This window comes from Desmodus rotundus, chromosome 6, assembly GCF_022682495.2.
Source record: "Desmodus rotundus isolate HL8 chromosome 6, HLdesRot8A.1, whole genome shotgun sequence".
In the NCBI taxonomy this organism is placed as follows: Eukaryota; Metazoa; Chordata; class Mammalia; order Chiroptera; family Phyllostomidae; genus Desmodus; species Desmodus rotundus.
Genome location: NC_071392.1, coordinates 26222446 through 26243193, shown reverse-complemented (window position 1 = coordinate 26243193; position 20748 = coordinate 26222446). Strand labels below are relative to the sequence as shown.

Below are 20748 nucleotides of genomic sequence, written 5' to 3'. Positions count from 1 at the left end.
TTGGGTCCAGCTTCTTTGGGACTCTCTGAGCTTCCTGGACTTCCTGGAAGTCTATTTCCTTTGCCAGATTAGGGAAGTTCTCCTTCATTATTTGTTCAAATAAGTTTTCCATTTTTCGTTCTTCCTCTTCTCCTTCTGGCACCCCTGTAATTCAGATGTTGGAACGTTTCAAGATGTCCTGGAGGTTCCTAAGCCTCTCCTCATTTTTTTGAATTCTTGTTTCTTCATTCTTTTCTGGGTGGATGTTTCTTTCTTCCCTCTGGTCCACACCGTTGATTTGAGTCCCAGTTTCCTTCCCACCACTATTGGTTCCCTGTACATTTTCCTTTGTTTCTCTTAGCATAGGCTTCATTTTTTCATCTAGTTTTCAGACAAATTCAACCAATTCTGTGAGCGTCTTAATAACCAGTGTTTTGAACTGTGCATCCGATAGGTTGGCTATCTCTTCCTCGCTTCGTTGTATTTTTTCTGGAGCTTTGAAGTGTTCTGTCATTTGGGCCATTTTTTTTTTTTTTTGTCTTGGTGCATCTGTTACTTAAAGGGGCGGAGCCTTAGGTGTTCACTGGGGCGGGGTAATGCTGGTCGCTGCGCTGTGACGCTGTACGTGGGGGAGGGGTCCGAGAGGGAGCAATGGTGCTTCCTTCACTCTCTGCCAGATTTCAATCACTCCCTTCGCTACCCACAATCAAACTGGGCCTCTCCAGTGCTGATTCCCGAGTACGTGGGCTTGTGCACACTCTAGGCCCCTGTGGGTCTCTCCAATGAACTCTCCTGTGAGGCTGGGAGTTTCTCCTGCTGCCACCTCAACCCCCACGGGTGTTTTCAATCAGTGGTTTGAGGCTTTATTTCCCCGTGTTGGAACTCTGTGTTGCGCAGTCTGTCACCCGGTCCACCACCTGCTGCCTCACTGCCAGCTGCAGCCTGGCCTGCTCCACTCCACAATCCACCACCTTGCTGGGTCCACCAGCTGCAGCCTTCCTTGTTGCGAGTCATCTCCGCCCTGGCTGCCTGTCTCCGCCCCTCCTACCGGTCTGGGTGAGTGTTTCTTCTTTATTTCCTTGATTTTCAGACTTCCATACAGTTCGATTTTCTGTCAGTTCTGGTTGTTTTTTGTTTTTAAATTGTTGTTGACCTTTTTTTGGTTGTGCGGGGAAGCACAGTGTGTCTACCTACACCTCCATCTTGGCCGGAAGTCAGTGAAAATATATATATATTTTATAGACAGTAGATGCCCTCTTAACCCATATCATTAGTGTTGGTATTTCATAGTTAAAAACACTCTAGTTTTTCCCTGGCCAGTGTGGCTCAGTTGGTTGGAGTGTCGTCCCGTAACTGAAAGGTTGTGGTTGGATTCCCAGTCACGGCATATGCCTAGGTTGTGGGTTTGATCTCCAGTCTGGGTGTGGGCGTGTGCAACCCCTGGTCCAGACACCTATGGGAGGCAATCAATCGATGCTTCTCTCGCATCAGGTGTTTTTTTCCCTTCCTCTCTCTCTAAAAGCCATGAAAAAAAAACCCCACTCTTTATTATAGTAGAGAATATAAAAAATATTTTATGTACCTTAAACATTTAATATTGAATTAAAATATATATAAATGTACATTTATTCATCATTATTCTAATATAGAGCCAAGGTTTTCTCATTGAATATATATCCCTGACTAAAGAGCTGAAGCATTTTCTTGCACAAACCACATCTAGAAGGCACTGGCATCACTTGTAATGACTTGCTATTTCTGGGCATTTAGATCAGTACACTCAGGCCACAAACAGTTTTTGAGCACCTAGGTGCTGTTTTGGACACTAGGGGTACACCGTTAAATGAGACAGACAAAATTATCACCTAGTGGTAGGCGTAGGCAGAGAATCAAAATAGGGCAATAGAAAGCGATTAGATCACTTCAGTTAACAGAAAGTCCTCTCTAGGAAGCGACATTTCAACTGAGAGCTAAACGATACATAGAAGCCAGCCAAGTGCCACTCAGGGAAAAGAGGGGGCCCTGAGTGCAGAGGCCTAAAGGTGGGGACAGCTCGGCTTGTCTGAGGGACAAAAAGGATGCCACGGGGGCTGCGATATAGTGTGCAACTGGACAAGACTTATGGGGCTGGGATAAAGAGGTCAGCAGGGGTCACACAGGGAGAACATTCCTTTACTGGCATTCATCAATATTTAACATTTTGCCTCATTAGTTCCTTCGTATTCTGGGGCTTTTTCTGTCTGTCTAATGCATGTGAGCCAAATGGAATCCACAATCCTTGGCTGGAGGGGAAGTGCTCTAAAGAACAGCACTGGAACAAATGAGGCAATTGGAATATGGATTGTAGTCTAGATGTTTTGTTTTTCTTTAATTATACACCCCACAGCATCTGGTAAAATCGGCGGGGGTGTGCATGTGCGTGTGTGGGCGCGCATTTTGGAAATGTGCAACCTTAAGGAGGAGTTCAACAGATGTCAAGGACTTACTCTTTTTCAATGCATTCGCCAATCACGGCATTTTATTCATACACACACTCCTAGATGCAGTTTTACTCCCCCAAAGAGTGGTCCAACCCTGGTCAAAGTGAAGCCGGGAATTTTTTCAGCTCAAGTTCCAAGGGCTTTTGGACTCACTCTTGGATTCTCTGACACTTGCTCAGGCCTCCTGGTTTGCTCAGTTATCTTCTCACACCATTTCCTGGTTACCATTCGGAACCAGGCGGGGCCAGGACCTGCCTGCTGTCGGTGGCCAGGCTGTGTCTCACTGCCAGGGTGCTCGCCTACGCCCCTGAGATGCCCTGGACAGCTCCACAGTTCTCATTCCCTCTGTCTCCAGCCTGACCTCCCCTCAGAACCACACTTGAACAGCTCTCAGACAATCCCTTTGTAATGTAAACCACTCCTTCCTCCTTTTCAACCTTTCCCCTGTCGTTAGCAGGGACTCGATGGTCTTTGCCCTGCCGCCACAGTCACAGTGAAATCACTATTGTGCTTCACCAGCGGTAGCACAGTGAAGCACAAGGGCCCCGGTTCCAATTGCTATTTTAATTTACTATTAATAATTCCTGTGACAAAAGCGCCTCTCACCCTATTATGACCACTGTCCCTTTTATGATCTGGCTGTTGCCACTTAAAAGAGATGCTATAATGTACTTGTTGATTGATAAATTAATGTACAGAAGGTTAAACACCAAAAATCAGAGTTCTTTAGCTAGAAAATGCAAAGGGTCAGGAGAGTAATATGAAAAGGCTTATGAAATCACAAGCGGAAGTTTATACTGAGCACATGGGCTTGTTTAGCAAATAGTGGAATTTTGAACCAAGGGGAATGGTGTGCGCCTGTACACACATCAGCTTTACTTGGACATCATGTACCATAGGATCCACCCATCTGAAGAAGACAATTCAGGGATCCATCACCACAATCGATTTTAGAGCATTTTCAAGGCGCATCTCTTCATGAAGGAAGAGCTTTAGATCAAGCTAAGCCAAATACTCCTCTATATAGCAGGACGGCCCCCAACCACAACACATGCAGAACTTGTTTCTTACAAAGATGGAACCTGTTTCTTACCCTGAAGAGAGAGAGGCTTGGAGGAACTCTGACACGTCAGAGAGGACAAACCAGGTGTACAGCGTATCCCACATGGTGGACCACTGCTCTCCCCAAGGCTTGATTAAAAGGCCCAACTGGGGGCCGAGGTGGAGGTGATTCTTTAAAGTCCACAACTCAGCTGAAAACACTTAACCCTGTAGCATCCATGCAAGTCAGAGGTGACAGCTTTCTGTGTGACATGAACACCTGCCCAGGCAAAATGAACCGAGGAGGCCTGGCCGACCATACAGATGAGGCAGCCCTCAGATGGAACAGTTTCCTGTCACCGGCTGATGGAAGCCACATTCAAATCCACGTGCAGAAACGACACGTGAGTGCATTCGGTTTCTAACCCCCAACTCCACTAAGTCCTTCATTAAAATTGCTCGTGAAAATCACTATTAGCAGCTGTATAGCATCACATAAAACTGAGAAGTTCTCTGCAGAGGAAAGAACGATTTTAGACTAAGCAACCTTTCTCTGTTAAGCCTGCACTGACATGCTAATAGTTTCCATCAAGGCGTAAATGGTTTCAGGAAGCACACACATGATATATAAGATCAGCCTGACAGAGGAAATGCACAGACTGATCTTGCTAAGTGTCTTAGAAAGGAAACAGCTTAATATAATAACGGGAGGTACCACTTCCTATATTAGGAAAATACGAAGCAAGAGCAACAGTCATCTGAATGAAAGCAGAACGACCCAGCAAACACACTTCACAGACAGGAGGCCAGCAGCCGGCCCTAATATCTGACCTAAATTTAATGTTTGACTCTGACACCTGGATAGCATTTTCTCTAATTTTTAATTACGACATTTACTTCTCTTATGCTACTTCCCATTATTTATACTGCATGCCTACGAAGGTGCCAAATATTGTCCATAAAAGGAAATAAAAGTGCTCAAAATAGTGAGGCATGGTAAAAAGATGCTGGACTCAGCTGGGTGTGTGTGTTTGTGTTTATATAATTGCTAGCACATGAAGGATAAAAAGCAGAGGACATGATGATGTCTATGAGCCACGCAATTCATGGGCACGAAGCATGCGTCCTCCCCACCCGTGCTGCTATGAAGTTATAAGTTCATGAAGACACTAAGTAAGGAGCACTATCAATCTGGAACCAGAAGGTGCTCTCACATTGTACTACAGAACCAAATGTTAAAGAGTAAAATTAGGGAAAAATAAACACAATCATAAATTATATAACCTTTTTTGTTTAAATCGTCACCCAAGGATATGGGTTATGTTTATTGATTTGAGAGAGAGAGAGAGGGAGAGGGAGAGAGAGACACATCTTTTTGAGAGAGAAACATCAATAGGTTGCCTCCCGTACACACATCAACTGGGTATTAAATATGCAACTTTTGGTTCATGGGACAACACTCAACACTCTAAATGAATGAGCCACCCAGCCAGGGCTAGAACCTTATTCTTTAAAATAAGAAGGGCACTGGCTGGGTAGCTCAGCTGGTTAGAGCGTCGTTGTCACGATGCCCAGGGTGGCAGGTCCAGTCCCCAGTCAGGGCACACACAAGAAGCAACCAGTGAAGGCATGCAGTAACACATCAATGCCTCTCTCTCTCTTCCTTCTTCTCTCTCTAAAATCAATAAACAAAAAAATTTTTAAAGATATCCTGCCTACTCAGAGAAAAAGTTACATTCTTAAAAAATAAAAATAAAATAAAATAAGGAAAATGGGTACTGGGAGGCATGATAGAGCCCTGGGAAGGCATGGACGTCGGAGACAGATTATGTAGTGCTATGACATGGAAAATGGTCTCCCCCTTGGGGCCTCTGTTTACCCACAAGGGCAATGGAGCCATCAACAAGAATGCCTTTCTTGGGACATTGTGAGGATTAACTGAAATAATGCCTCTGCACAGCACCAAGTTCATGGTAAGTACTCACAATGTGCTTTCTTATCAACGACTTCTAAAAGTCTAAAAGGAATTAGATGTCGTAAGGGTTCATCTGTTTAGGTACTGCATCGCGTGTTTTCCGCATCTCTCAAAGCCCAGTGCATGCCTGATTTCCTGACGTGAAAATGAAGACTCAGAGAGGTGAAGTGACTTGCTTAAGGCTATTCAACCACTAACAGGTAGAAGCAATATTTGAATCCAGCTCCTTAAAATTCTACAACTGGCTAAGAAAGAGTATTAAATAGCCAAGCCAAGAACATGTACTGAGCTCCCCTTTCATAGGAAGTGCCAAGGAGATTGAGAGGACTTCCAAATTCTGCGGAAAAGATCATAGGTTCCCAGGTACCTGGAGGATGACATAAAAGATGCTTTAGCCTACAAGCAAACACATTAAAGTGTTTTTTTTAATGGTAACTTTACTGCCATAGATTTTAAAGGTGGCACCTTTGCTTTCTCCTGCTCTCCTGCCTCATGGTCAGAAGTGCCACCTGGAAGAAAGGCCACACAGCAGAGTGAAAAAGCCTGAGCATGCCTGATCCCAGACCTACCACAAACTGGGAGTGTGGCCTTGGGCAAATACTAGGCCTTTCTGAGCTTCAGTTTCCTCTTGGAAACATGGAAACAAGAATGGGTATGCCCATCTTCCCAAGGTTGTTTTGAGGGTTAACTAAAATATACATACTTTGCCCTGGCTGGGTGGCTCAGCTGGTTGGAGTGTCATCCCATGAACCAAAAGGTTGCGGGTTCGATCCCCAGTCAGGGTGAGGCTACTGATAGATGTTTCTCTCTCACATCCATGTTTCTCTCTCTCCCCGCCCCACTCCGTCAGCCTCTCTAAAATCAATAAGCAAAAAAAAAAAAAAAAAAAAAAAAAAAAAATATATATATATATATATATATATATATGCACTTCCCTTTCTATATGTCAATGCTGAAGCCAACAGTATCATTAATTATAATACCCAACCTTGGTATATTAGTCACACATACCATGATAAACTCTCCTAGACATGACTACACCTTGCCCTTAGCAGAGTGCTTGGCATAAAGTAACCACCCACTTAATGGTTAAGCTTTTCCTTTCCCCTTGATAAAGAGTTAGGGAGTGAGAATGGGTGGGGTTGGAGAAGAACTCACTGTTATGAGTAGGGCCTGAGCTACCAGCTGCCCAGAACAACAAGTATCAGTCGTCAGAAGGGATGGATGAACTCATGCCCAGCCACACTCTCGCTTGCCCACCTAGATTTCAGTGGTGGTCATGGTCAATCCCTCTAACCACTTCTTTCCCAGTGACCTGGATGTGTCCCAATTTGCTGCTTGCAATGAGCTGGCTTGGAGCAGCTTCGGTTAAAAAAAAAAATCCTTCTGCTAAATGCTGTATAAAGTAATGACACTGAGCGAGAAGTTGAAAGTCTAAAGGGATATTCTGGATGCTCGCCACGAGTAATTGCCATGTTGGGACTGGCAACGAAAATAGCATTGCACAGATATTTACCCAATTTTCATAAAAACTATTATGGCTTTATTTTCAAAGCAAGTAACTACAGAGCCATGTGGCTTGTCGGTAAATGTTCAAGTGATTAACTGAGAAATGTGGAGGTGGGTGGAAGAAGGCTGTTAGGCATACGAATCTGAGAAAAACAAAATTCAGAAAAAGATGTTTTCTGAATTGTGAAAGCTAAAAGTGTTCTGGTCTCCAGAAGGATGTTCCACACAACAGTGCTGTCTCAGACCCCAGGAGACGGAGAGGGAACAGTGGCACAGCTGTTTCGGTGGTTATTTTTTAGCATGCTCAGAGATAGGTTTTCAAATTCAGCTTTCGCAGATTTAGAAACCTGGCACAAAGGGCCAGCTGCGAAGGCAAACTGCAGTTTTAGAGTGAGCCCCGTTGCGGGTGGGAGGCTCTCCATGCTTTCTTGCTGGCATGCCTGCCCCACCCTCTCAGGTCCCCGTGGGTGTCACAAGAGCCCAGACTGGCCTGCAGGGCTTAAGGAAAGGGCTGGGAAGGAGCTGCCAGAGCATCTGTGGGGGTCGGCCAGGCCATGGGCTGGGTTACCTGGGCGGGGTCTGAGAGACCTCCTATGCCACTGCCACCCACAGCCTTACCTGTGAAACTCACTGCAAACCCATCAGCCAGGGTGCAAGTGGTGAGTAAGGAAGTAGTGGAAGCTGGGTCATGTGACCCGGCAACCTCAGCAAACACTTCGATGTCGATACTGTCAATGGCTGTCTTCTGGGTTCATCACACAGTAGTCCTGATAAGTCCATTCCTTCGCCCCCACATGAGGCTACCAGTGCCACCACCATGGCCGTGGCCGATGCTGTTACTGTGCCACCGCCACCACCACACAACTGAGAAGTGATGGCATGGGATTTCAAGCCAGGCCTGCTGGCTCCCAAGCCTGTGCTCTTACACACTGTGCTTTATCCTGTACCCAGAGTCAAAACCTTGGCTTTCCTTCAAAACACTGGAATGGGCACGTTGCAGGAGGGCACTTTGCTACCAGGCATTTCCAGTAAACATTGCCACTCGGGTCTCTTTAAAAATACAGATGCAGAGGGACGGGCCTTCTAGTCCAACAGCTCTAAATGAGTGTGCCCACGTCTCCGAAGCACCCAGTGCTCGCTTCTCTTCATATGCCTCATGCCAGCAACCCAGAGAGGACAAAAAGGACACTGATACAAAGAGAATTTTAGATTTTCCAGGGAAAAGCCACTTGACTCCTGAGGGCTTTTCCTTCCCCCTCGGAAGGATGAGGCAGGCAGGACCACAGCTGAGTGGCGCTTCCCGACAGACAGCACTTTATGTAGTTTTTAAAGTGATGCTTTAAACTCTAAGTCTAAACTATTTTCTCTAAAAACGTGGCAGTGCTTCCAAGACAGGTCAGTGACGTTCCATTCCTACCCCCGCCTCCATGACTTGACCATTTCTACCCCACGGAAGATGTCTCCAGATGACTTAGAATCCGTGTAAAATTAACACATTCATGATAACTCATGCAAGACACATATGCTTAGTAGCATTTCAATGAATCAATACATATTTATTGTTTGAAAATACGAGATTATGGCATCTCTTCTTTTATTGGAAACAGGAAACTACTTAAAAACAGTCCACTTTAAATGTGACTGTGAAAATTCCTAGGCTAGAATATTTTGTAATATTAAATTTCAATGCTAAATTTTCCATAAAGTTAAAATTCTACAAAAATCTGTCACAAATTAAAACGATGAAAGACGAAGTCACTAAAAGCAGAGTCAACAGAATCAGATCAGGCCTAAATAAAAGCTGTTGTTACACACACACACACACACACACAAAGCCAAAAAACAAAAAACAAAAACCTTGACCACAAAATATTTACAAAATGTCAAAACAGTGACCTGGATATTTTTCAACTCACTTTTATAATAAAGTAACTTTGAAAAAGAACTGTACACATTTTCTAGAGAAAGGTTCATTAGAAATAAAACTTGAACGTCTGGGGCGTGAGTTAAATCCTTGTAATTCTGCAGCAAAACACTCTTCCCTGCAAACAGGATGCACCAAGCGTTTAACACATTAATTATCATCCTTCATCAAGCATAAAACTAACAGTCAGGAAATACAGCTGCAACGGCACAATTACCAACACACTCAGAATACACCCTGCAGCAAAGAAAACAAATGGGTTGCTTTTCATTAACAGAGCCTGGCAAACCTCTCCAAAGACAATGTTTTCTTTCCAGCCAGAGCCCCAGAAGGCGTTTAAGGGGCGATTTACTTAGGTAAATCTGGAGAACAAGTAAATCGTAAAAGTATCTATTTAAATTTCAAACTACTCATTATCAATATAATGAATAATTCTGAAGAAAATTATAGGCATTCGATGACTTGATCAAATCAAAATCTAAATATAAGGGATGTATTTAAAAAACATATTAGTGCAAGAGGGTTGGTAAGTCAGGTAATATCCTCAGGCTTGACAGTGATACAGAAGGTACTGATGGTGTCATTTTCACGTTTCATGGCGGATGACGGAATATGCAAGGCGCCTCCGTCTATGCAATGATGGCTGAGTAATAACAGAATTCTATTATACAGGTGTGAATCCATATAAAAAATAATTAGCTATTAGCTTGAGGTTCTAGGTGAATAGCATTCAAGAGACATAATAAAGGCATAATTTATTTGGTTGACTCCTGGACACTTAACATTCTTGATATTGCTATAATCATATTACACCTTAACAGATGTATTACTCCTACTGAGTTTGTATTAAAATCAAACCATAAACTGGTACTTAAACCATAATTTAAGGAAGGCTCTGGGAATGAAAAAGGCAATAAAGAGTCATCTGCCCAAAATATTTGCAATTATATCCTGAACCATTGCCATCAAACTTCCCCTAAATCCTCTGCCCAGAAATCCTCTGACGTAATCATCAGCTCGATCCTCTCTGCAGGATTAAATACCATGGCAGAAATTAAGGGGCCGCGTTTCCCTCAGCACAGGAGGCCAAGGGTACACAGAAGGACCCTTCCATTCTTGTGGCACAAATTCGACTTCATGTCATACTTTACATGCAGTTAGTTCAAACCTGAGCGTCTTTTAAACCATACTTGGGGTAGGCATCACTTCATCTTCCGCCTGGCTGTACAGTTGTCTTTCAAAACACAACCTCTGAAGTTGCATGTATTATAAAATAAAATCTGATGCATATTCATGCCCTAAAATGGACTCTCTGCTTTATCAAAGAATGATCCATGGGATTCTGCTCAGGCCTGTGTAAAAAAATATAAATAGTGTGAGTTCTACTAATTTTAATCAATCTGAAGATGCCCATTAAATCGATCTGATCTAGTGTGTCATTTAAGGCGACAGTTTCCTCGTTGATTTTCCGTCTAGAACATCTATCCATCGATGTCAATGGGGGGTTAGCATCCCCTAACATGGCTCTATGACTGTCCCTCTTTCCCTTTGTGTCCACGAAGACCTGCGTTATATATTTAGGTGCTTCTATGTTGGTGCATGCATGTTTACAAGGGTTATATCTTCTTGTTGGACTGTTCCCTTTATCATTATGTAGTGTCCTTCTTTGTCTCTTACTATAGTTTTTGTTTTAAAGTCATTTTGTTGGATACAGGAATTGCTCACCAGTTTGTTTTTTTCATTTCTATTTGCATAAAATATCTTTTTCCATCTCTTTGTTCTGTGTGTCTTTTGTAGACAGCATATGTAAGGGTCTTTTTTTTTTTAATTCTCACCTGAGGATATGTTGATTGATTTTAGAGAGAGAGGGAAGGAAAAGGGAGGGGGAGGGAGAGAGAGAGAGAGAGAAAGAGAGAATGGGAGAGAAAGAAACATGGATTGGATTGGTTGTCGCCTGTATGTACCCCAACTGGGGCCCAAACCTGCAACCTAGGCATGTGCCCTGACTGGAGATCAAACTGCAACCTTTTTTTGTTACAGGGGCTGATGCTCCAACCAACCGGGCCACCTGGCCAGGGCAGGGTCTTGTTTTCTCATTCAGCCATCCTATGCCTTTTGATTGAAGCATATAAGCCATTTATATGTAAAGTGTCATTGATAGGTAAGAATGTATGGCCATTTTGTTCTTTATAACTATGTTTCTCCTTTTGCTTTCCTCCACTTTTAATCAGTGGCCTTGGTTGGGATAGTTCCTTCCCCATGATTTACTGAAAGCAGCAGTAAGTCAGGGGGAAGGAGCGCAGTCCTTACCAACAGCGGCCACCCTGCCCGTGTGATGAGGAAGGCTGAGGGTTCCCTGTGTGCGGGACAGTTGGCTGGACAAAGGAGGGTACGTGAGAAATGAATCTGTCCCCTCAAGTGCTCATAGTCCAGCTGACAGAACAGGAAAAGACCCATTCTGATTCCATTCACGCAGCCTGTCAGGAAGTGAGTGACCAGCTGACAGGGATTGTGAAGAACACACCCCATGGCCAGGTGTCCTATCTAGTGTCAGGTCAGGTACATCACAAGGTGATTAGACTGTCTTGGGTTCCTCTTGGGACCTTCCTTTAAAGGGCCAGGGTCTTCAAAGGGTTTCTGTCTTAGTATTTTTGTAGATGCGGTGACATTACAAACATCTCAAAATCAAGGAGGTGCTTAGTGACAACAAATAGCTTTTTAATGTTTGTTAAGCAAGATGATAAGACACAAATTGCCTGAAAAATTAGAAAGAAGGTAATTTCAAGGTGAACTTGAATGGTCCTTTCCTAGTGGTTTTGTTTTAAGGATATGACCTGGCAACCCAGTGTTTGCTCCCCATTCCTAAAATCCTTTTGGAACCTGAATCACTCCACTGTATCTCGACAAGCACTCACCCTCAGCAACCATCAGAGAGCAAAACACTTCCACCTTCAGCTGCAATACTGAGAATCAGACATTGTGCATGTATCTCTTTTGAGCTGAGAAATAATTGAGTTTAATGTTGCTATTGCAATTAGAGAATATTACTCTAGTGTCTTATGGAAAAATCCAATTTTATATTGGATGGTGCTCACAGAATAAAATGTTTTTTGCCAGAAGTAATGGAGAAAAAAAATACCTTCTCAAGTGAGCATATTTGAATTCAATAATTAAAAAGTAATGGAGTTTCCTAGACTTGTACAGTCTTCTCTTCAGCAATGTTAAGCTAGCTTTCTGAAGGAGCAGGACAGGCTGGAGTTCACCACAGTTCATCTCCTGGGGACGTGCACCCCAAGGTCCAGCCTGTGTGTTTGGGTTGTTGTGGCTTTGAATATTGGTGCGGTAAAGAAGACACCATTGAGGGGCGCAGTTCCCACTTTGGTGTTTGGGGTCTGTCAGAATAATGCTGCTTGCCGCAACGGACAGAGTGACAGAAGCGAAACTTTTCATAAGACTTTCTAATGGCCTCTCACGCTTTCATACCTTTAATGTAGTGAATTCATAGGGCTGGTAGCCCTTGAAGCTCTCGTGGATGGCTGCCATTGTGTGAGAAGTTTTCTCCCAAAAATGAAGCAGAGTGGTCTGTAAAGAAAGACAGCAAAGCTATTAATGTTCCGAATGCCCAGTTCCGGTCGTGGGCCCCAGCGAAGTGTGCCCATCTGGGGCCATCGAGGTCCTCCAAAGGGACTCCAGCCCGTCTCTGCAGTCTTGTTTCCCACTATGCCCCTCCTCACACCCTGCATTTCAGCCAAACTAAAAGCCCCCTGTGCCCCCCAAACACACGGTCTCCCATGGCTCATGTCCTCGACCACCTGGGGCCTTTTCCTCTCCATTCTCTGTACTTATCCTGGACCCAGCCTCCCAAACCCAGGGCTAATCGTTAACAGCATACTTTTGTGATCCGTCAACTGATTCGATGTCTCCCTCTTCAAACCCTCGTCAGGTTCTGTAGAACCCATTATACTTAGCACACCCTGCTCTGTCCTTGAGGTACAGAAAACATGCTCGGACTTCACTGTCTCTGACCTCCTTCCAAACCTTCAGTTCTCTGGGGACAGGGAATCTGGTCTTGTTAACTTTTATAGATTTGGCCTCCCACTCAGTCAGTGCTCGTGGTACTTTGATGGATACAGAGTGCTAACCAGAGGTTAGTAGGGGACAAAACCAAGTCCAGTGAATGCAGATGGCCTGATGGGTAAGTGACTGTGCTATGGGAGGCACAGGCATCAATGCCGAATCCCGAGGAGGCTTTCTGAAGGGCATGGCACAGTCTGAAACGTCACACAGAGTGGGGTTCAGAAAGGCACACGTGGAGGGGACAAGGCACTCAGGCCAAAAGCACCCCCCAAGCCAACGTGGGGTGGGGAGGGGGCAGATTACAGAGCATGAACAGGGAATAGCTAATAATATTTGGAATTGATTAAATTGCAGTCCGCTGGAAGGGAGAGATGTAGGAAGTGAATTATGAGAAAGGCCCAAACCATACTTTGAGCCCAAACATCATTTTTCGGTTATTTAAACCTCTTAACATTCTTGGTTCATTGCAATAAACATCGCTTTGTTACCTGGTATGTTGCGAGCATATGAGACAAGAGATTGCATCTGCTTGCTCCAAGAAGATCCACTTTTTGACACACGTCCATCTTCAATTTGTCAAAGCTCTTCTTGGCCAGGCGTACTTGTGCTTGTACCTGTGAAAGTAAAAGGAACCGTTTTGAACCAATCAAACTCTTCAGTAGTTAAAATCTGCCTGTGGGGAAGGAGCAATAGTGGGCTTCACGTAAGTTCTTCACGTAAGAAAACACCTTTGAAAATCCCAGGCACAAAAGAAGACCCTACAACATCCATTCTTTACTTCCAGAGAACCTCAAGGACAGTACCGCCTATCATATTTATACAGCGAACTTACCATCCTAACTATACTTTTCTCAGACGAATATTACAATTCCTCTCCTCTCCAGCCATTCACAAACAGACCGCGGCAGGGAGAACTCTGGAAACACACAGGGTGGCAAGGGAAGAATTTTCCCTCCTGTATTCCTGCAGGTCTTTGAAGCTGGTTTCCCCGAACGCTAACATCTTACATAACATGCTACATTTGTTAAACATAAGAAATGAGTACCGATACAATCCTGTTAACAGCAGATGTCATTTGGATTTTAGCAACTTTTGTCCTTTTCTGTTCCAAGACCCAGCCTATGATTCCACAACAGGGAATTGTGACACAGCCTGAAAAATGACCTCCACTGATAAACGTCCAAGTTTTTGAAGTTGAGTATGTACATAGCAATCCTCCATCTATCCCTGAGCCACACAGTAATTCTGGGACAGAGGGAAGGTCAGGAAAAGATTCGGAAATTCTGTAGATTATTTCATAATGAAATAGAAGGTTTTAAAATTTAATACAGCTACATTAAAAATGGTTACATCAAAATTTCCCTTTCCTCCAGTCTGAGGCATCACCACATCATATTTTACCCAGGGAAAGCCGGCCAGATATTCATTTTTCTCAGATAATTCATGCAGCGGTCGTTACCAGGCAGGGAACTGTGAGTTGGAAGTAATAACAGCTCTTTCATCACAGGACAGATACCGGGGGCAAGGACGATGTCTACCTTGATCACCATTATATGCTCAGCATCTAGCGACTGGGTTCAAAGCAGGTGCTGAATACATATTTGGTGACTGAGTGAAGAGATTTTCCAGGCCATTTCAAAAGGTAAATTACCTGCATACCGTTTTAAAGCATCACCTTCAAAGTACTTTTAGAAGGGATGATTTTATTTTCTAATAAAGATAAGCATGAAGATTATTTCATATAAAATACATTAATTTTACCACTAATAATACTAATCTATATTCACAGCTTATAAAATTATGATATAATCATAGTAGCAATTTAACAATTGAAACAATTTAACAATCGATATAATTCACAATGGATACAATTGAACAGTTAATACAATTCACTCCCCACCTGCCAGCATTTATTCTCTCCTGGCCTCTGCTATTGCCTCTTTGACTGCTGAGGGAGAGAGGCTTCATTTGGGAAAGTAAGGAACAGGCAGGGCTGGCAGGCTAGAGTAGCCTGCCTGGTTCCTAAGCCATGCGTTCTACCTCCTAAGCAACTTAACACTAGTAGCTGAAAAATCAAGAGGCTCAAAATGATGGTTCTAGCCAGAAACACAAGTGTTCCCCGTATATCCCATGAAATTGAAAAATAACGAGGTGGCACATTTACCACCATGTTGACAGAATTATATCCTAAGTGAACAGGTCTCGTGTCTCTATCTGTGTAAAACATTTCCTAAGAACTCTTCCGTATTCTTGGTCTATGGAACTGGGAAAACCAGAGAACGGAAGCCTCTCCAACTGTCCACACCTTGGGCTGAAATCAGTCCCCAAGCAAATCCTTCCCCACTGAAGAGTGGAGACTCCAGATAAAGAATGTGGGAGCGCTGATTATAAAAAGAATTTAGAGTCAGTTAAATAATCAGTGATTTTTCTGCCTTCCTGTGTGAGAAATAGGGAGACAGAGAAAAGAAAACCCGTGTTCCAGAGGGGAGAGGGGGGAGAGGGGAGGGAAAGGTGTGTCAGCACCTGACACACCTTTGGTGCCCCACTGGCTCCCCAGCTGCACGGGCTAGGAATGCCTCCTCCTCAACTGGGACCCCAGAGGCCTCTGTCCTCACCCTTTTCTGCAGGGAGCCGGGGGGATTAATATGGGTGTGAGCATTCATACATGCGTTCATTCAACACACACTGAGTGAGCACTTGCTATGTGCCAGGATCAGTGCTGGGCACTGGGGTGTCTGTAAAGGAGGAAGATACAGAGCAGCTGGTCAAGAATTACTTATGAATGAAAGCACAGAGGCATAAGGACCCCCTAATCGTTTAGAGAAGACAGACAAGTTAGCAACTAAATTCTAATACAATGGGAAAAGGATAACAGGACTCAGATGGAAGAACACAGGTAGCATAGACAAGGCAATGATGAATGCTGGGGTGAGGGGTGGTGCAGGGAGGTGGGCTGATGGCTTTAGAGCCCCGAAGACTGGCTTCCCAGTATCCTACCTTCTGCCCTGTAACATTGTAGTCTTTTCTCACTCTGCCTCTGCGCTTGGCGTGTGACTTGCTTTGGCCAATGGGATGCTAACAAATATGATGAAACTGGAAGCTTGAAAAAAATAAATGCCAGCATGCTTCCATTTTCTCTCTTGCTTTGAGATGGCCATGGTGGTGTGCCCAGGCCAACCTGAGACCATGCCTGGGCTGGCCAACTGTGGCCACAGCTGGACACAGACTCAGGAGTGAGCCAGCAGAGATCAGAATGGTCCTGATTACCCGTAGACTTGTGAGCAAGAAGAAATTTGTGTTGTTCTAAGCCCCTGAGAGGTATGGTTGCTTATTTCACAGCATTATTGTAGCCGTCAATAACAGCTGTAAATGGTGGGTAGGTGGGCAAGAAAGGCTTCTGGGACTGGGGAGTGTCTGAGATGGGTCTTAAAGCCTGGCATAGTGAATGCAAGATATCTGCAAGACTGGCCTGGTTCGGGGGAGGTTCCAAGTGTTCTAATTAAATGCAAATTAACATTTTTGCAGGGATGTGACCTAAGCTTTTTCCTTAAACATAATTGGTTATGCATAGATATTCTTTTATCCTAGGAGAAAACTTGCTTCACTTGCTTATAACACAAAGCTCGTGAATGAATATGCTTTAAAATGTTCCCTAATTTAATTTTGTTTGAATTTTTGTAAAGTAATTTTAGAAACCTAGAAGAAGACTTCAACACTTGACCCAGTGAGTTCCAAAAGGCCATATGCTTAGTATGTCAACAATGATTATTAAAATACTTAATGCACTGCTGAGTTTCCAAATGCTGAGCCCGTTCCCTGCCAAACAAGGAGGATGTTACACTGCTGGGCATTTTGAATATGGTCAAGTTCATTTACTATTTTGTGCTGCATGTCTGCTCTCTCAAACGCATTTCCAGTCTGCAGCCTGAGGACAAAACACCAAGGACACAGGCGGGCAGAGTTTAATTTCATATGCCTCCAGATGCACTTAAGTGAAAAATGTTTTGATTATTATTCCTTTCAATCCCAGATAAATTACATTCAATTACATAAACATCTTGAGGAGCTCCTCTGTTTTTCAAGGTCCTCTAAAAAGTCTTCAGTCAAATAAATGTCCCCTTTGTTTATTTCTTAATTTTGTTTCTGTGGCCCCACCTTTCTGCTCTTATTCTCCCAGCTCCAGGCAATGACCCAGCATATCAGACCCTCTTTGTGACCCTGCCTCCCCCAGGCCACAGAAATGCAGTTTACCAGAGAAAGGAGCAATGTCTCAACTGCCAAAACTACAGGGCACTTCTCTGTACTTATTCCTCCCAACCTGAAATTCTACCTCTTAGCCCCGACTTGAACCACATTATGGTGAAGCCAAAGCTATTCATCCTCTTAGTTCAGTCTGGCTTCCCCATCCAGTGGGAAAGGTCTTCATGTTACCCCACAACCAGATAATTTGAGAGTAGTTTCATATATTTTTTATAAGTGTTTTCTTTCTTTTAAAAACAAAATTAAGAAAAACTGCAACCCTACTTTTACATTGCCTTCCAGGGAAAGGCTCTGCCTCCCTACGCCCAACCATTCATTCAGCAAATACTCACTGAGTACTTTCCACATGCTGGCAGCAGTGAGTAAAATGGAGGTGGTCTCCATCCTCACAGAACTGAAAGTCCACTGGGTGTTTTCACATCAGCGAGGGAGTAACGGCAAACTGAGTGAGATGCTCGGAAAGAAAGCCACACAGACCCACAGTGATTTACCAAGGCATCTGAAAGGACATTCTCTAAAGAAGCAACACATAAGCTCTCTTCTGAAGGACTGAACATGATGAACCATGCAAGAAGGGAGAGGAACACGTGCAAAGGCCATGGGGCAGAGGGCAAGAAGGCAGGCCCTGGAAGGGCAGTGTAGCTGGGTTGTTGAGAGAAAGCGTCAGGGTTGTCTGAGATGAGGCGATGGAGGTGGGTTGGGGCACATTCTGGAGCAGGGGCCTTGTAGCCATGCTCAAGATTTTAGCTTTTTATCCCAGAAGCAGAGGCCTTTAAGCCTGGAAGACACAGGATCTTCTTTTTCAGTTTGAAATGATCACTCACTGTGGTGGGGGGGTGGTTTGGAGCTGAGAGCTGAGAGTAGGTGAGGACAGAGCTAGAGTTAAGGGGCAAGCTGATGGGAGCTTCAGATGTGGGTAGTGGTGCTGGGTATGAAAACGTGCTCTGGTTCCTATGTATCTAAGCACCTCGAGCTCACTGCCATTGTCCACATTGCCTTTTCCACCAGATGATTCTCACGGAGACCTGAGACCACATCAGAACCCTTAATTTCTTTCCCAAACAGCTCTCAATACCCCTCCCTCATTAACTTAATTTGTTCACCCCTATTTTCCTCTGAGGCAACATCCTGTATCCAGAGAATGCATTGAAGACCACAGCATACACCAATTACTTGTTTTGGCTTAGTAAGGTGTTGCAAGACAAAGGCTACCCTGTCTGAAATCACTTGGAAAACAGAAGGTTATATATTTGGCTTCATTAAAAGATCTTTTTTTGGAGGCCAATGAACCAAGCAAGACCTGTCGAGGTTCAGCTAACCAAACACCTTGCTGAGTCACAGTACTGTACTCCATCTATGGTATTTACCCCTTGATGGAAGGAGCAATTTTAACACTGTATTATGCACAGAAGTATGTGTAAATGACTGCATGTGCACCATGCCTGCGGGGGGGCAATAAAGTGTAGAGACAGGGACTCTTTTTTTTTTTTTGATGTTCCTTCTCTTTATTCTAATAACGTGGTGTAAGTGAGGGCTGGTGTTTCTCTTTCATGGGCCACGTTTCCACTCCCATAGTAGGTATGGACCACATCTTCTTTATCCAATCATGTTTTGAAGGTCACTTTGGTTGACTCAACATCTTGGCCACCATGAATAATGCTGCAGTCAACATAGGGGTTCATTTATCTTTACAAATAAATGTTTTCCAGTTTTGGGGGGTAGAAACCTAGAAGAGGGATTGCTGGGCCATATGGTCACACTATTCTTAATTTTTTGAGGAACTACCATACTGTTTTCCATATTGAAGCTGTTCTCTTCTACTCCTCCTAGTTTGCTGAGAACTTTTATCAGGAGTAGATATTGGATTTTATCAAATCCTTTTTTCTGGATCTGCTGAGATGATCATATGATTTGTTTTTGGTCTACTCACATAGAGAATTACACTGACTGATTTTTAAAGTGATCTCCATTCCTCTGGTAACCATGTTTCGTCAAAATTATATTTATGTCTGGCAATAGTGCTTGTTCTGAAGTCTATTTTGTCTAATGTTAATATAGCCTCTTCAGATTTCTTTTGATTGGGTTTTCAAGCTATATATTGATCTATCCTTTTACTCTTACTTGTCTTTATATTTAAAATGAGTCCTAAGCCTAGACTCAGCTTGGTCTTGCTTTTTTTTTTTTTTAAATCCCACCTCTAACTCACTTTTCTCCATATTTTTTTTCTATAGAGAACAATATAGAATTTACAAAATATTATCAATGAGGAAATGAGGGTTAAGCCTAGTATTAAAATAAATCCTTTCTGCTTCAGGATAATCTCAATTATTTTCTAAGTTCTTTACAAACCATCCATGCAGGAATCAGTTCTAGACTTGATTAAGAATTAAAGTGTAATTTACTATATTAAATTTTTAAGTTTTTAAAATTGTCTTTTAAAACAGGACAGTATTTCTTTGTTTTTTCTATCATCTCTGATTTCTCAGTGTACTGGAAGTATTTCTGTGCTTGGATACAAGAGATCTTCCTGGGACATAATCCGTCTCAGTCCAGTGACTAAGCATATTTAAATACAACTAATACACGTCAGCCCCTTTCATACATTGAGCTTCGAGTGTTCCTTAAGAGTTTCTTTCTGTCCTTTCCGGTTCTAGTAACACTTCCCTTAAAGAAGATGAAAGTACAATACAAGCTTAGGTCTGTTTTCTTTGCTTTCATTATTAAGGTTAAATAATCCAAAAATATATTGTCTGGCTCTGTTCACAGTAAAGGTCTAAAAATAATGGCTAACTCAGAAGCAATATGTACCCCAGCACCCCGATCATGGCCTCCACTGCCATTTCTCTCTTAAAGGAGCCAGGTTTCCTTGTCGAAATGGCTGATTCCAGGGTTGGGGCAGGAAATATACCAGATGGTTCTGAAACATTTTGTTGTGCAAGAAAGCAAGGAGGACCACTCCCAGTCATGTCTAAGGGACTCAGGAGTAACCCTGAAAAGGCCCCACTAGTCAAAGGTCCCCTCATATTCAAATCTATGAGTTTATACTGATACTTAAAAACAAGAAAATGAACCAGTGAATAAAACCAAACAACTTCATTGGGCACCTGTAGAGAATGCCAGTGAACCAAATCAATATTTTGACAAAGAACCAAACATTGATCCTGTCTTTTCTATCAAACTACATTCTACTTCAGGATAACCTGGTAGTTGATGAGGGAAGAAAGTTATTCATTATTGAACCATTCAAATTTATTAATTAATAAAAAATGCATAATATATTAAACCATCTATTCCCACCTGTCTTCACACTCATAACAGCTTTGCTGTTAGCATGTTACATAAACCTCAGTCATTTCAAGTTTTGCTATCCTGGAACCATTCTTACTTCTTAAATTCCTTCTTTCTTCCCAAGAAATACTATTGAGCAGCTACAGTTTTAGATAATGAGGACAGGAAATAAACTCAAGTCTCCATTTTCATGATGGTTACACACTAGTGGGTGA

The 20748-nt window shown here is 43.2% G+C and overlaps 1 protein-coding gene across 16 annotated transcripts in view; it reads right to left on the bottom strand.

Annotated features, from left to right (window-relative positions):
• ICA1 (islet cell autoantigen 1) overlaps positions 1-20748 on the bottom strand; it is a 137684-nt gene that overhangs the window by 30489 nt on the left and 86447 nt on the right. For all 16 annotated transcript variants that reach the window (XM_053926468.1, XM_053926465.2, XM_053926467.1 and 13 more), the window contains 2 exons: positions 13474-13599; positions 12392-12490 (listed from right to left, as the gene is read on the bottom strand). In XM_053926468.1, coding sequence (XP_053782443.1) covers positions 12392-12490; positions 13474-13599 — 225 coding nt within the window. The remainder of the gene's footprint in view (positions 1-12391; positions 12491-13473; positions 13600-20748) is intronic.